General features: G+C 40.4%; 1 protein-coding gene across 3 annotated transcripts in view; it reads left to right on the top strand.

The window, feature by feature from the left end:
* Positions 1-13,202, top strand: part of NVL (nuclear VCP like) — a 107,321-nt gene that overhangs the window by 10,532 nt on the left and 83,587 nt on the right. For 2 of the 3 annotated variants that reach the window (XM_024231690.3, XM_054519792.2), the window contains exons 3-6: positions 1,935-1,987; positions 2,074-2,173; positions 8,003-8,060; positions 11,602-11,874. In XM_024231690.3, coding sequence (XP_024087458.2) covers positions 1,935-1,987; positions 2,074-2,173; positions 8,003-8,060; positions 11,602-11,874 — 484 coding nt within the window. Of the gene's footprint in view, positions 1-1,934; positions 1,988-2,073; positions 2,174-8,002; positions 8,061-11,601; positions 11,875-12,185; positions 12,567-13,202 lie in introns of those variants that run through there. The other variant, XM_054519790.2, reaches the window with a different exon arrangement.

Below are 13,202 nucleotides of genomic sequence, written 5' to 3' on the forward strand. Positions count from 1 at the left end.
GGTTATATGTTTTTGGAAGGAAAACCAAAGAAGCAATTTGACTTCAAAAGGCACAGAATATCTGTGTGGGGTGTTATTCGGTAATGTTAGTTTTGATCAATCCACTGTAAATTAATTTGAAATTAATAAATAATTTATAAGAATATATTTTCAGATTATACAAATATCCTGTACTCATCAAACTTTCACCCATATTTTTAGCAGATGGTCTTGCTAAAAATGTCGGTGTTACATGTACAAAGGTGAAGAGATTATTACAAGTTAAAAGAGTCCAAAGAGACACAACAACCAAGTAAATGCATGAACCTTGACTAGACTCTGGGTCAAAGAAAAACAACTATACCCCGTCTCTACTAAAAATACAAAACAATAGCCGGGCGTGGTGGCAGGCGCCTGTAGTCCCAGCTACTCGGGAGGCTGAGGCAGGAGAATGGCGTGAACCCGGGAGGCGGAGTCTGAAGTGAGCCGAGATCGCGCCACTGCACTCCAGCCTGGGCGACAGAGCGAGACTTCGTCTCAAAAAAAAAAAAAACAAGAAAGAAAGAAAAACAACTGTAAAGACCATTTTTTGGGAATAATTTGAGAAATTTTAATATGGACTGCATATTAGATAATTTATCACTATTAAATTTCTTATTTGTGCTAATTGTATTGTAGCTATGCAGATATCCTTTTTTTTTTTTTTTTTTTTTTTGAGACGGAGTCTTGCTCTGTCCCCAGGCTGTAGTGCAGTGGCGCGATCTCAGCTCACTGCAACCTCCGCCTCCTGGGTTCATGGGGTTCTCCTGCCTCAGCCTCCCAAGTGACTGGGAGTGCACAAGTGTGCACCACCACACCCAGCTGATTTGTTGTTGTTGTTGTTGTTGTTGTTGTTTTGAGACGGAGTCTCACTCTGTCACCCAGGCTGGAGTGCAGTGGCGCGATCTCAGCTCACTGCAAGCTCTGCCTCCTGGGTTCACACCATTCTCTTGTCTCAGGCTCCCCAGTAGCTGGGACTACAGGCGCCCGCCACCACGCCTGGCTAATTATTTTTTTTTGTATTTTTAGAAGAGACGAGGTTTCACCGTGTTAGCCAGGCTGGTCTCGATCTCCTGACCTCATGATCCTCCCACCTCAGCCTCCCAAAGTTCTGGAATTACAGTAGTGAGCCACCACACCTGGCTGCAGTTATTCTTTTTTACAGAGATACATGCTGAGAATTTTTGAGATGAAGGGTCTGTAACTTAGTTTCTTCTTAGTTTTTTAATTTATTTATTTTTTTGAGATGAGATCTTGTTCTGTTGGCCAAGCTGAGTGCATTGGCGCAATCACGGCTCACTGCAGTCTTCACCTCCCAGACTCAAGCTGTCCTCCCACCTCAGCCTCCCAAGTAGCTGGGACTACAGCCACGTACTACCATGCCTGGCTAATTTTTAATATTTTGTAGGGATAGGGTTTCCCTATGTTGGCAGGGATGGTCTCAAACTCCTAGGCTCAAGTGATTCTCCCACCTCGGCCTCCCAAAGTGCTGGGATTACAGGCATGAGCCACTGTGCCTGGCCTAGAACTTATTTTCAAATGGTTCTGCTCTACCCCTCCAAAAGAAATCTCTATATGCAGACAGAAGTAAAGTAAAAGTGGCAGTTTGAGAATACTATAAGTAAAGAATATATGAGTGTTGATTACATTATTTCTTTCATATTTTTAGTAAGTTTGAAATTTTAAAATAAAAATATTTGAAGCAAAAAAGGTTAGTTTAAAAAAGGGGAAAAAATGGAGAAAGGTCACAATAGTAAATATATAAACTTAGAAATTTGAAAATAGGTTTATGGCAAGTGTCTATACTGTAACATAATGAAATATTCATGCAAATTTATTTGATCCATTTAGGTTGAACTTAATGGGAAAATATTGGTGGAGACTACTATGCTAAACTTCTTGTTTTCTTTTTTCAGTATAGACTATGGTCGAAGAAAAAGAAATGCTTTTAGGATTCAGGTAGAAAAAGGTGAGTCTTTTATTGTTAGAGCTAAATTATCAATAAAGTTATACAAACAATTGTTTTAGCTCATAGCGTTTTTCTTTTTGTTTCAGTATTTAGCATAATTAGTAGTGAGAAGGAACTTAAGAATTTAACAGAATTAGAAGATGAACATTTGGCAAAAAGAGCAAGACAAGGTGAAGAGGATAATGAGTAAGTATACAAAATGCAGGGTTTTTTTAAACCATGAACCTTATCACGTTACATTCCTGCTTGTAAAATTTTCAATGGCTCTTCATTGCCAACAAAGCCCTGCGTAATATTTACCTAACCTCTTCAGCCATATTGAATGTTCTTTATTCCCCAAAGAGATCAAATTCTCTTTGGCTGTGCCTTTGTATGGGTGGTTTTGTTGAGTTAGAGTGTCATTTCCCTTTCACAAACTCCCATAGAGCCCTCAAGAATCAGTTGAAATGTTACTGCCTTTATTAGGCCTAAGACCCCTTTTTAAATGTTTCCTTAGCTTCTAGTTACAGATATTTGTTATAATCTGTATCATATCATATGGCATTGAAATTATTTGCTTACTTGTTTGCATTACCAACAGTACTGTCTCATTACCTTCTTTTTCTGCCCTAATACAACATCAGATATATAAAAAGGTGCTGATTAATTTTGTTTAAGAAATAGTATTGAGAGTTTAAAAAATAGCTTTATTGAGGTATAATTGACATCAGTAAGCTCTACTTTTTTTTTTTTTTTTTTTTTTTGAGATTAAGTCTCACTCTGTCGCCCAGGCTGGAGTGCAGTGGCACCATCTCAGCTCACTGCAACCTCTGCCTCCCAGGTTCAAGCGATTCTCTTGCCTCAGCCTCCGAAGTAGCTGGGATTACAGTCATGTGCCACCACACCCGGCTAATTTTTTATATTTTTGGTAGAGACGGGCTTTCACCATGTTGGCCAGGCTGGTCTCGAACTCCTGACTTCTAGTGATCCACACATCTTGGTCTCCCAAAGTGCTGGGATTACAGGCGTGAGCCATTGCGCCCGGCCAACCTCTTCATTTTTAAAGTGTACAATTTGTTAAGTTTTGACATATATATATGCTCATTGAACTATCACCATAAGCAAGATACTGAACCTTTCCATAAATATCAGAAGTCTTCTTGTTCCGCTTTGCAATTCATTTCTCCCTCCACCCTTGTTTCTAGGCAAACTTTTTTCTTTTTCTCTTTTTTGAGACAGGGTTTTACTCTGTCACCCAGGCTGGAGTGCATGCTGGAGTGCGATCACAGCTCATTGCAGCCTTGACTTCCCAGGTTACTTGATTCTTCTACTTCAGCCTCCCAAGTAGCTGCAGGCACATGCTACCACACCTAGCTAATTTTTTGTAGAAACGGGGTTTTGCCATGTTGCCCAGGTTGGTCTCGAACTCCTGGGCTCAAGCAGTCTGCCCACCTCATCCTCCCAAAGTGTTGGGATTATAGGTGCGAGCCACAGCACCCAGCTTTAGGCAACCATTGATTTGCTTTCTGTCACTGTATGTTACATTGCATTTTGTAGAATTTTATTTGGAATCATACTTTTAAAGTCTGGATTCTTTCATTCTTTCACTTAGCATGATTTTGAGATTTATCAATGTTGTGTGTATCAATAGTTCATTGCTTTTTATTGATGAGTATGTATGGACATGCTGCAATTATTTTATCTATTTATCTGTTTTTTTGTTTGTTTTTTTTGAGACAGGGTCTCACTTTGTGCTCAGGCTGGAATGTAGTGGAGTGGCATATCACAACTCACTGCAGCCTCTACCTCCTGGGCTCAGGCGATTCTCCCATACAGGTGCATGCTACCATGCCCAGTTAATTTTCTAATTTTTTGTAGAAATGGGGATCTCACTATGTTGTCAGGCTGGTCTTGTACCCCTGGGCTCAAGCAATCCTCTTGCCTCAGACTCCCAGAATGCTGGGATTAGAGGTGTGAACCACCTTGCCTGACCTATCTGTTTATCTCTTGTTGGGCAGTTGGTTTGTTTCCAGTTTCTGGCTATTACAAATTAAGCTGCTATGAACATTTATGTTCATAAAATTCTACAAAATGCAATGTAACATATAGTGACAGAAAGCAAATCAATGGTTGCCTAAAGCCAGGTCTTTGTGTGGATAGTATTTTCATTTCCCTTGTTAAATATCTAAGATTAGAATAGCTGGGTCGTGTGATAGATGCATATTTAAGAAATTTCCAAACTATTTTCCAATGTGTTTGTACCATTTTACTTTTACATTAGCAGTTTATGAGAATTCTACTCTTTCCACAAATTGCTAATGTTTGGTATGGTCAGTGTTTAATTTTCAGTAGTGTTTCACTGTAAATATGACATTAGCTTTAGGTTTTTTTGTAGATGTCCTTTGTCAGATTGAGGAAGTTTCCTAATATTCCTAGATTGCTGAGAATTTTTGTCATGAATAGGTATTGCATTTGTCAAATGCTTTTCTGCATCTGTTGAAATTTCTCATTATGGCCTTTCCCCTTTAGTCTATTAATTTGATGAATTACATTGGTTCCCAGTATTAAGCCAATCTTGCATTCCGGGGATAAACTCTGCTTGGTCCTGATATGTTATCTTTTTAATGTATTGTTGGCAGCCTGGGCAACATAGCGAGATGCTGTCTCTACAGAAAATTTAAAAATTAGCCAGGCATAGTGGTGCATGGTTCTATCCCAGCTTCTTTGGAAGCTGAGGTAGGAGGATTGCTTGAGCCCCAGAGTCAAAGGTTACAATGAGCTATAATTATGCCACTGCATTCCAGCCTGGGTAAGAGAGTGAGACCTTGTCCCTAAGAAAAAAAAGGAAAAAGAAAAAGAGTATTTGTAAAGAGTATTTGTTTGATGTTGTTTTTCTGAGATGGAGTCTCACTCTTGTCGCCCAGGCTGGAGTGCAATAGCATGATCTCGGCTCACTGCAACCACCGCCTCCCGGGTTTAAGCCATTCTCCTGCCTCAGCCTCCTGAGTAGCTGAGATTACAGGCACATGCCACCATGCCCGGCTAATTTTTGAAAAAAAAGGGTATTAATTGGATTTGATTTACTAATCTTTTTCTACAGATGTTTGCATCTGTATGTCATATTGGTCTGAATTTTCTTTTGTTCATTTTTGGAATGTCTGTCATGTTTTGGTGTTAGGGTTACACTGGCCTCATGATATTAGTGGGAAAGTGTTCTTTTGTTCTCTATTTTATGAAAACACATTATGGAAATTCTTTTTTGAATATTTGTTAGTGTTCGCCCACAGTTTTTCTAGGCCTAGAGTCAACTACCCCCAGAGTCTTCTTTTTCTGAAGGATTTTGATAAATTTTAATTTTGCTAGATATACAGCTCTTCCTTACATCTCTCCTTATGTCAATTGTGATAAATTGTATTTTTTAATCATTTGTTCATTTTCTCTCAGGTGTGGAATTTGTTGGCATAATGCTTCTGCAATATTCTCTTGTTATCCTTTTAATGTCTATAGGATTTGGGGTGATAGCCCCATTTTACTGTTTGTAGCTCAGCCTTTTTCATTTAGATTTATCATAATTTTCTTAACCAGTTCCATATTCATGGATATTTATTTGTGTTATGCTATTGCATAATAAATAACTCTTTACTGCTTTACTGCATATATCTTTGTACACATCACTTTTTTATGTTGAATTTTTGAGGTGGAATTTCTGGGGTCAAAGATTTGTATTTTTCAGATTTCTAGTGCATTTGGACTTACCTTCCTAAAAAGGTTGCCTCAGTTTATACTACCAACAACTTTGTATAAAGGGCACATTTCTCTGCATCCCTGCAATCTTAGTTATACTATAATTTAATCTTTGCTGTTTTTATAGGCAAAATATTGATCATATTTTTTTTTCTTTTTTTGAGACAGAATCTCACTCTGTCACCCAGGCTGGAGTCCAGTGGTGTGATCTCGGTCACTCCATCCTCTGCCTCCCAGGTTCAAGCAATTCTCCTGCCTCAGCCTCCCGAGTAGTTGGGATTACAGGCACCCACCACCACTGCTGGCCAATTTTTGTATGTTTATAGAGACAGGGTTTCACCATGTTGGCCAGGCTGGTCTCGAACTCCTGACCTCAGGTGATCCGCCCACCTTGGCCTCCCAAAGTGCTGGGATTACAGGCTTGAGCCACCGCCTCCGGCCTTGATCATATTTTTATTTGTGATTTTATAATTATTGAGGTTAGTTTTTTTGTTATTTCATATTTGTTTTGCAAATTGCTTGCTTATGGGGTTTTTTCTATTTCATTTGAGAGGTATTTGCATTTTCCTTATTAGTTGTTGGAGTGTTTTGCATAAAATAATACCTCTTTTTATATGCATTACAACTGCTTTCCCCATGTTGCCACTTCTTTTTTAATTTTTGTTTGCACCGTCTTTTGATTAGAGAAGCTTTGTATTTTTATGTAGTTAAATCTATCAGTCTTTTTCCTTTTGGTTTATGCTGATATGCTTAGAAAGACCTCTTTCACAAGAGTGTGTAAAATAATTCCTTACACTTTTTTCTTCTTTCTTTATGTTTAATCCACTTGGAATTTTTTTTTTCTTTTTTTAGGGCATGAGTTGTAAGGCAAAACTTTTTTTTTTTCAAATAGTTGAATGATATACCTTATTTACATTGATTAGAATTGCTCCCAAGTAATGCTGATTAATTTTAATGAATACAGAATTTGCTTGTTTTTTTTTTTTTTTTTTTTTTGAGACAGCGTCTTGCTCTGTCACCCAGGCTTCAGTGCACTGGCACAATCATGGCTTACCGCAGTCTTGATGTCCCAGGCCCAAGCGATCCTCCCACCTCAGCCTCACAAGTAGCTGGGATTACAGGTGTGCGCCAGCATGCCCAGCTAATTTTTTAATTTTTTTGTAGAGACAGAGTCTCCCGTAGTTGCCCAGGCTAGAATTTGTATCTTAATATCTTAATTATAACAGCATTTCATTGCATTCATATAAAGCTTTCTACCTTAACAAAAAATTATTTAAATAAGAAAAGGACTTTTTTTTTTTTTCTTATTTAAATAATTTTTTTTTGTTTTTTAGACAGTCTCGTACTGTGGGCCAGGCTGGAGCGTAGTGGCACGATCTTGGCTCACTGCAACCTCCATCTCCCGGGCTCAAGTAATTCTCCTGCCTCAGCCTCCCGAGTAGCTGGGATTACAGGTGTGTTTTCACCATGCCTGGCTAACTTTTGTATTTTTAGTAGAGACGGGGTTTCACCATGTTGGCCAGGCTAGTCTCTAACTCCTGACCTCAGGTAATCCACCTGCCTCGGCCTCCCAAAGTGCTGGGATTACAGGCGTGAGCCACCGCGCCGGGCCTATTTAAATAATTTCCAAAGAAGTATTAAATACTAGCAGAGTCCTGAAGTTACTTGAAGCTATTAGATAACAACTTTCAGTTGTAATGAATTAAGACTGCATTCTCAGCTTGTAGTTTATTAGGATTTATACCTCTTTTTTGATACAGGAAATTTATTTGCTCCTTCATCCCTCATGAACAGTCTTGGAGAAGTTGTATTTGGTTACATGGTTTGGTCATGTTGATTTTGTGAATTTGTTACTCAGAGTACTTAACTATAGGTTGCTGAAATATTTCCTCTACCTGAATCTGATATCCCTAAATGGGACCCTTGGGCCTGAGGGAATTTGTATCTCACTGTTATTTATTGCTAGGATAAATATAACTATAATTTATTTTGCATTTATTATATATTGTAAATGCATAAGGACTTTGCAAGTGTTTATTTAATCCTTTAATAACCCTGGGAGATAGACATTACTTATTAAATCTCCGTTTTATAGATAAGGAAGCTGACACTTAGAGAGGTTAAGTAATAACTGGTTAAGTTGGATTTTGAATCCTAGTTTCTCTGATTCCAGAGTTTGGACTCTTAACCACCATAATCTTTTGCCTGAATATATTTACTTGTTTTGGGTAGTCATTTTTTTAGGATATGGGAGAGAAAGTCTTTAAAACATTTTTCCCTCCTTTTACTGAGGTACACTGAAAGCCATTCTGATGATGATTCAAGTATGGAAGACTACCCAGATCCACAGGTAAGCCAAACATTTAGTGGGTCCACTTTGATTTTTTCTTTTTTAGTCGTTATGGTACCTCCTTTGAAAAACTCAGTGATAGCTGGACATGGTGACTCACGCCTCTAATCCCAGCACTTTGGGAGGCTGAGGCATGCAGATCACTTGAGTCCGGGAGTTTGAGACCAGCCTGGGCAACATGGCAAAACCTTGTCTCTATAAAAAGTACAAAAAAATAAGCCTGGCCAACATGGTGAAACCTCGTCTCTACAAAAAATACAAAAGTTAGCTGGACATGGTGGCATGCACCTGTGGTCCCAGCTACTTGAGGGGCTGAGGTGGGAGAATCACTTGAGCCCAGGAGGTCAAGGCTGCAGTGAGCTGCAGTGAGCCGTGATTGCACCACTGCACTCCAGCCTGGGTGACAGAGTGAGACCCCATCTTTTAAAAAAAAAAATAAGGCTAGCTGTCGTGGCTCACGCCTGTAATCCCAGCACTTTGGAAGGCCAAGGAGGGTGGATCACTTGAGCCCAGGAGTTCGAGACCAGCCTATGCAACATGGCACAACCCCATCTCTACCAAAAAATCCCCCAAAATTAGCCAGGTGTAATGGCTTGCACCTGTGGTCCCAGCTACTCAGGAAGCTGAGGTGGGAGGATCACTTGAGCCCAGGTTGCAGAGGTTGCAGTGAGCTGGGATTGTACTACTGCACTCCAGCCTGAGCAACAAAACCAGATCCTGTCTCCAAAAAAATAAATAAATAAACATCAGTAAGGAATAGAATAAAAGGCCAGGGGCTATGGCTCACGTCTGTAATCCCAGCACTTTGGGAGGCTGAGGCAGGAAGATCACTTGAAGCCAGGAGTTCAAGACCAGTCTGGGCAACATAGCAAGACTCTGTCTCTATAAAAAACAAACAAAAATTAGCTGGATCTGGTGGCATACACCCATAGTCCTAGCTACTCAGGAGGCTGAGGCTGGAGGATCGCTTGAGCCCAGGAGTTTGAGGCTGTGGTGAGCTATGATTGTGCCATTCCACTTCAGCCTGGGTGACAGACCTTATTGCAAAAGAGAGAGAGAGAGAAGAGAAGGAAAGAAAGAGAGAAAGAAAAAAAAGGGTTAGGGCTGAAGGGAGGGAGAGAGGAAGGACGGGGAATAGAATAAGAGACTTTGGACGTCTTCATCAATAAATAATTGAACACTTTCTGTGTTCAGTGTTGGTGATGGATTAACCATCCTTTCAGTATTTATGTTTATAAGTCAGTTATACAAGGAAAAAGAAGGGAAGAGAATAGCTAGAAATAAGGGCAGACAAGAATAGAGTAATTAATAGTAAAAATGGAAAAAGGGATATACTTTTTGTCAAGGAGATGGCATTAGTAATGAAAAGGCTTGATTAAAGGAGAATATGGAGATAATATAGTCGGCCCTCACTATCCATGGGGGTTTGGCCCCAGAGCCCCACATGAATACCTGTAAATGCTCAAGTCCCTTACATAAAATGGCATCATGTTTGCATATAACCTTATATACATCCTCTTGTATACTTTAAATTATCTCTGGATTACTTGTAATACTTAATACAATGTAAATAAGATGTAAATAGTTTTTACACTATATTTCTTTCTTTCTTTTTTTTTTGAGAGGGAGTCTCACTCTGTCGCCCAGGCTGAAGTGCAGTGGTGTAATCACCCAGGCTGGAGTGCAGTGGTGCGATCTCGGCTCACTACAACCTCCACCTCCCCGGCTCAAGCGATTCTCCTGCCTCAGCCTCCTGAGTAGCTGGGATTACAGGCAGGGCCTCGCTCTGTCACCCAGGCTGGAGTGCAGTGGCGTCATCTCGGCTCACTGTAACCTCTGCCTCCTAAGTTCAAGCGATTCTCGTGCCTCAGCCTCCTGAGTAGCTGAGATTACAGGTGTGCGCCACCACACCTAGCTAATTTTTGGCATTTTTAGTAGAGATGTGGTTTCACCATGTTGGCCAGGCTGGTCTTGAACTCCTGGCCTTGAGTGATCCACCCACCTTGGCCTCCCAAAGTGCTGGGATTACAGACATGAGCCACCATGGCCAGCCTACACTGTATTTCTTAAAATTTGTATTATTTTTGTTGGTGTATTGTGTTTTTTAATTGCTTTTTATTTCCCAAATATTTTCCATTGAGGTTTATTGAATCCCTGGATGCAGAACCCTTGGATACAGAGGAACAACTGTTTGTCAAATTATTTATAATTTGCTTTTTATTTTTTCCCTTGGTATATAAGTTTTGAACTTATTATCAAAATATTTGATCCATTTTTCATGGGGACAGTGTCTTGCTCTGTCACCCAGGCTGGAGTACAGTGGCATGGTCCTAGCTCATTGCAACCCCAAACTCCTGGGCTCAAGTTGTCCTCCTACCTTAGCCTCCCAAGTAGCTAGGATAACAGGCATGTGCCACCATGCCTGGGTAAATTTTAAATTTTTTGCAGAGACAGGGTCTCGCTGTGTTGCCCAGGATGGTCTCAAACTCTAGGCCTCAAGCAGTTCTCCCAGTTTGGCCTCCCAAAGCATTGGGATTACAGGGCGTGAGCCACCATGCCCAGCCCCAATTTTGCTTTGATGGAATAACAGTGACTCTCACTGGCAACCAGCTCATTTTCATACTTCTTTAGTGTATTTTTTTTAGAAGCAACCATACTTACTTTATTTTATTTAACCACCAATTATGAATTGGTTTTCCATTGGAATGGAGCGAAGTCTTTTTTTTCTTTTTTTTTTGAGACAGAGTCCTGCTCTGTCGCCCAGGCTGGAGTGCAGTGGCGTGATCTCGGATCACTGCAAGCTCCGCCTCCCGGGTTCATGCCATTCTTCTGCCTCAGCCTCCTGAGTAGCTGGGCCTACAGGCGCCTGCCATCACGCCCGGATAATTTTTTGTATTTGTAGTAGAGATGGGGTTTCACCGTGTTAGCCAGGATGGTCTTGATCTCCTGACCTCGTGATCCGCCTGCCTCGGCTTCCTAAAGTGCTGGGATTACAGGCGTGAGCCACTACGCCAGGCTGAGTGAAGTCTTTTTGAATAGTAAATGCTTGTTTGTGAGTCATCTTATTGTCAACACCCATATATTCTTTTCTTTTTTTTTTTTTCTTTTTTTTTTGTGACGGAGTCTCACTCTGTCACCCAGGCTGGAGTGCAGTGGTGTGATCTCCGCTCACTGCAACTTCCGCCTGCTGGGTTCAAGTGATTCTCCTGCCTCAGCCTCCCAAGTAGCTGGGATTACAGGTGCCTACCACTGCGCCCGGCTAATTTTTGTGTTTTTAGTAGAGACGGTGTTACACCATATTGGCTAGGCTGGTCTTGAACTCCTGACCTCAAGTGATCTGCCCACCTCGGCCTCCCAAAGTGCTGAGATTACAGGCATGAGCCACTGTGCCCAGCCTAACACCTATATATTTTGATTATAAATGTTCTGAGAGAAGTTGTTAAAAAACAAAATATAGACAACTTATTACTATAGGCAATACAACTTTTATGAGTACCTGTTGAGTAATTTATGCTACAATTTTGTTTTATCTTTCTGCCAGTCAGCAAATCACATGAACAGTTCCCTGCTGTCTTTATATCGGAAAGGAAATCCTGATTCTGTTTCAAATACTCCTGAGATGGAGCAAAGAGAAACCACCTCTTCAACACCACGGATAAGTTCCAAAACAGGCTCCATTCCCTTGAAGACCCCTGCCAAAGATTCTGAGGGAGGATGGTTTATTGACAAAACCCCAAGTGGAAAGAAAGAAAGTTTTTTCTTGGACCTGTCAGATGAGAAAAGTAATCCTAAGAAGCCAATAACTGAGATACAGGTATTTTTGTAATGAAATTTTAGCCCCATATCATCGAAGTACATTTCAACCTTTTAGTTGAATATAATATCAAGCAGATACTTGTGTTTTGTGGAAGACACAGGAACTTTGAAATATATGGAGAATTTGATCACGTTGTACTACTTGCCATTCTTTCTATCCTAGTCTAAGCCTTTTCTTGTTCTTGACTTAATTATTGAAACAGCCTTCCAGCTGGAGTCTGTGTCCTTTCTTGTTCCCCTAGTTTATTCTTTACACAGAGAGATAGCTTTTTTTTTTTTGAGACTGGGTCTGGCTCTGTCACTGAGGCTGGAGTGCAGTGGTGCGATCTTGGCTCACTGCAACCTCTGCCTTCCAGGCTCAAGCCATCCCCCACCTCAGCCTCCCATGTAACTAGGACTACAGGCATGTGCCACCACACCTAGCTAACTTTTATATCTTTTCTAGAGATGGAGTTTTGCCGTGTTGCCCAGGCTGGTCTCGAACTCTTGGGGTCAAGCGATCCACCTGCCTCGGACTCCCAAAGTTCTGGGATTGTAGGCGTGAGCCACCACATATTATCAATCTTCTATTTAAAACCCTCCAGTAGCTTCATTCAGTTTCAAATCCAAAGGCCTGTGACAGCCGCTAAAGTCCTTTATGATTTGGCTGCCTCACTTTCTCTTCAGTTTCATCTCCTACCACCCTGTTAGGTATGTGAATCTATTTCCTCAGCTGTAAATTTTACAAACTCTAAGTACAAATCAGGTGTTTCCCATGAAAATTTAGGGTCCAAATTGAGATGTGCTATTAACTTAAAGTATACATTAGACTTTGAAGACTTATTAAAAAAATAGAATGTAAAACATCTCATTAATAATTTTTTATATTGACTCTTGAAATGATAATATTTTGGATATACTGGGTTATGTAAAATAGATTATTAAATGAATTTCATATGTGGCTCACATATTCCTCATGGACAATGATGCTTCAACTGGTTTCTAAGAACGAAGCCCTTTGATTTGGCAGAACCTTTCCTGTTTTGATTTATTAATAGGCCTTTCCAAATCTCTTTGCTTTAATTATCCATATCATCCATCTATAGAGAACATTGTTATGGTTGGCAAGAACTTGAGTCTTAATGCTGAAATACTTTTTTTGGTTTGAGACAGGGTCTGCCTTGTCACCCAGGCTGACATGGTGGAGTGGCATGATCACGGCTCACTATAACCTCCACCTCCTGGGCATAAGCCATCCTCCCACCTCAGCCTTCCAAGTAGCTGGGACTACAGGTGCCCGCCACCACACCTGGCTAAGTTTTGTATTTTTTGTAGAGATGGTATTTG

The sequence above is a fragment of the Pongo abelii genome, chromosome 1 (genome assembly GCF_028885655.2).
Source record: "Pongo abelii isolate AG06213 chromosome 1, NHGRI_mPonAbe1-v2.0_pri, whole genome shotgun sequence".
Lineage (NCBI taxonomy): Eukaryota > Metazoa > Chordata > Mammalia > Primates > Hominidae > Pongo > Pongo abelii.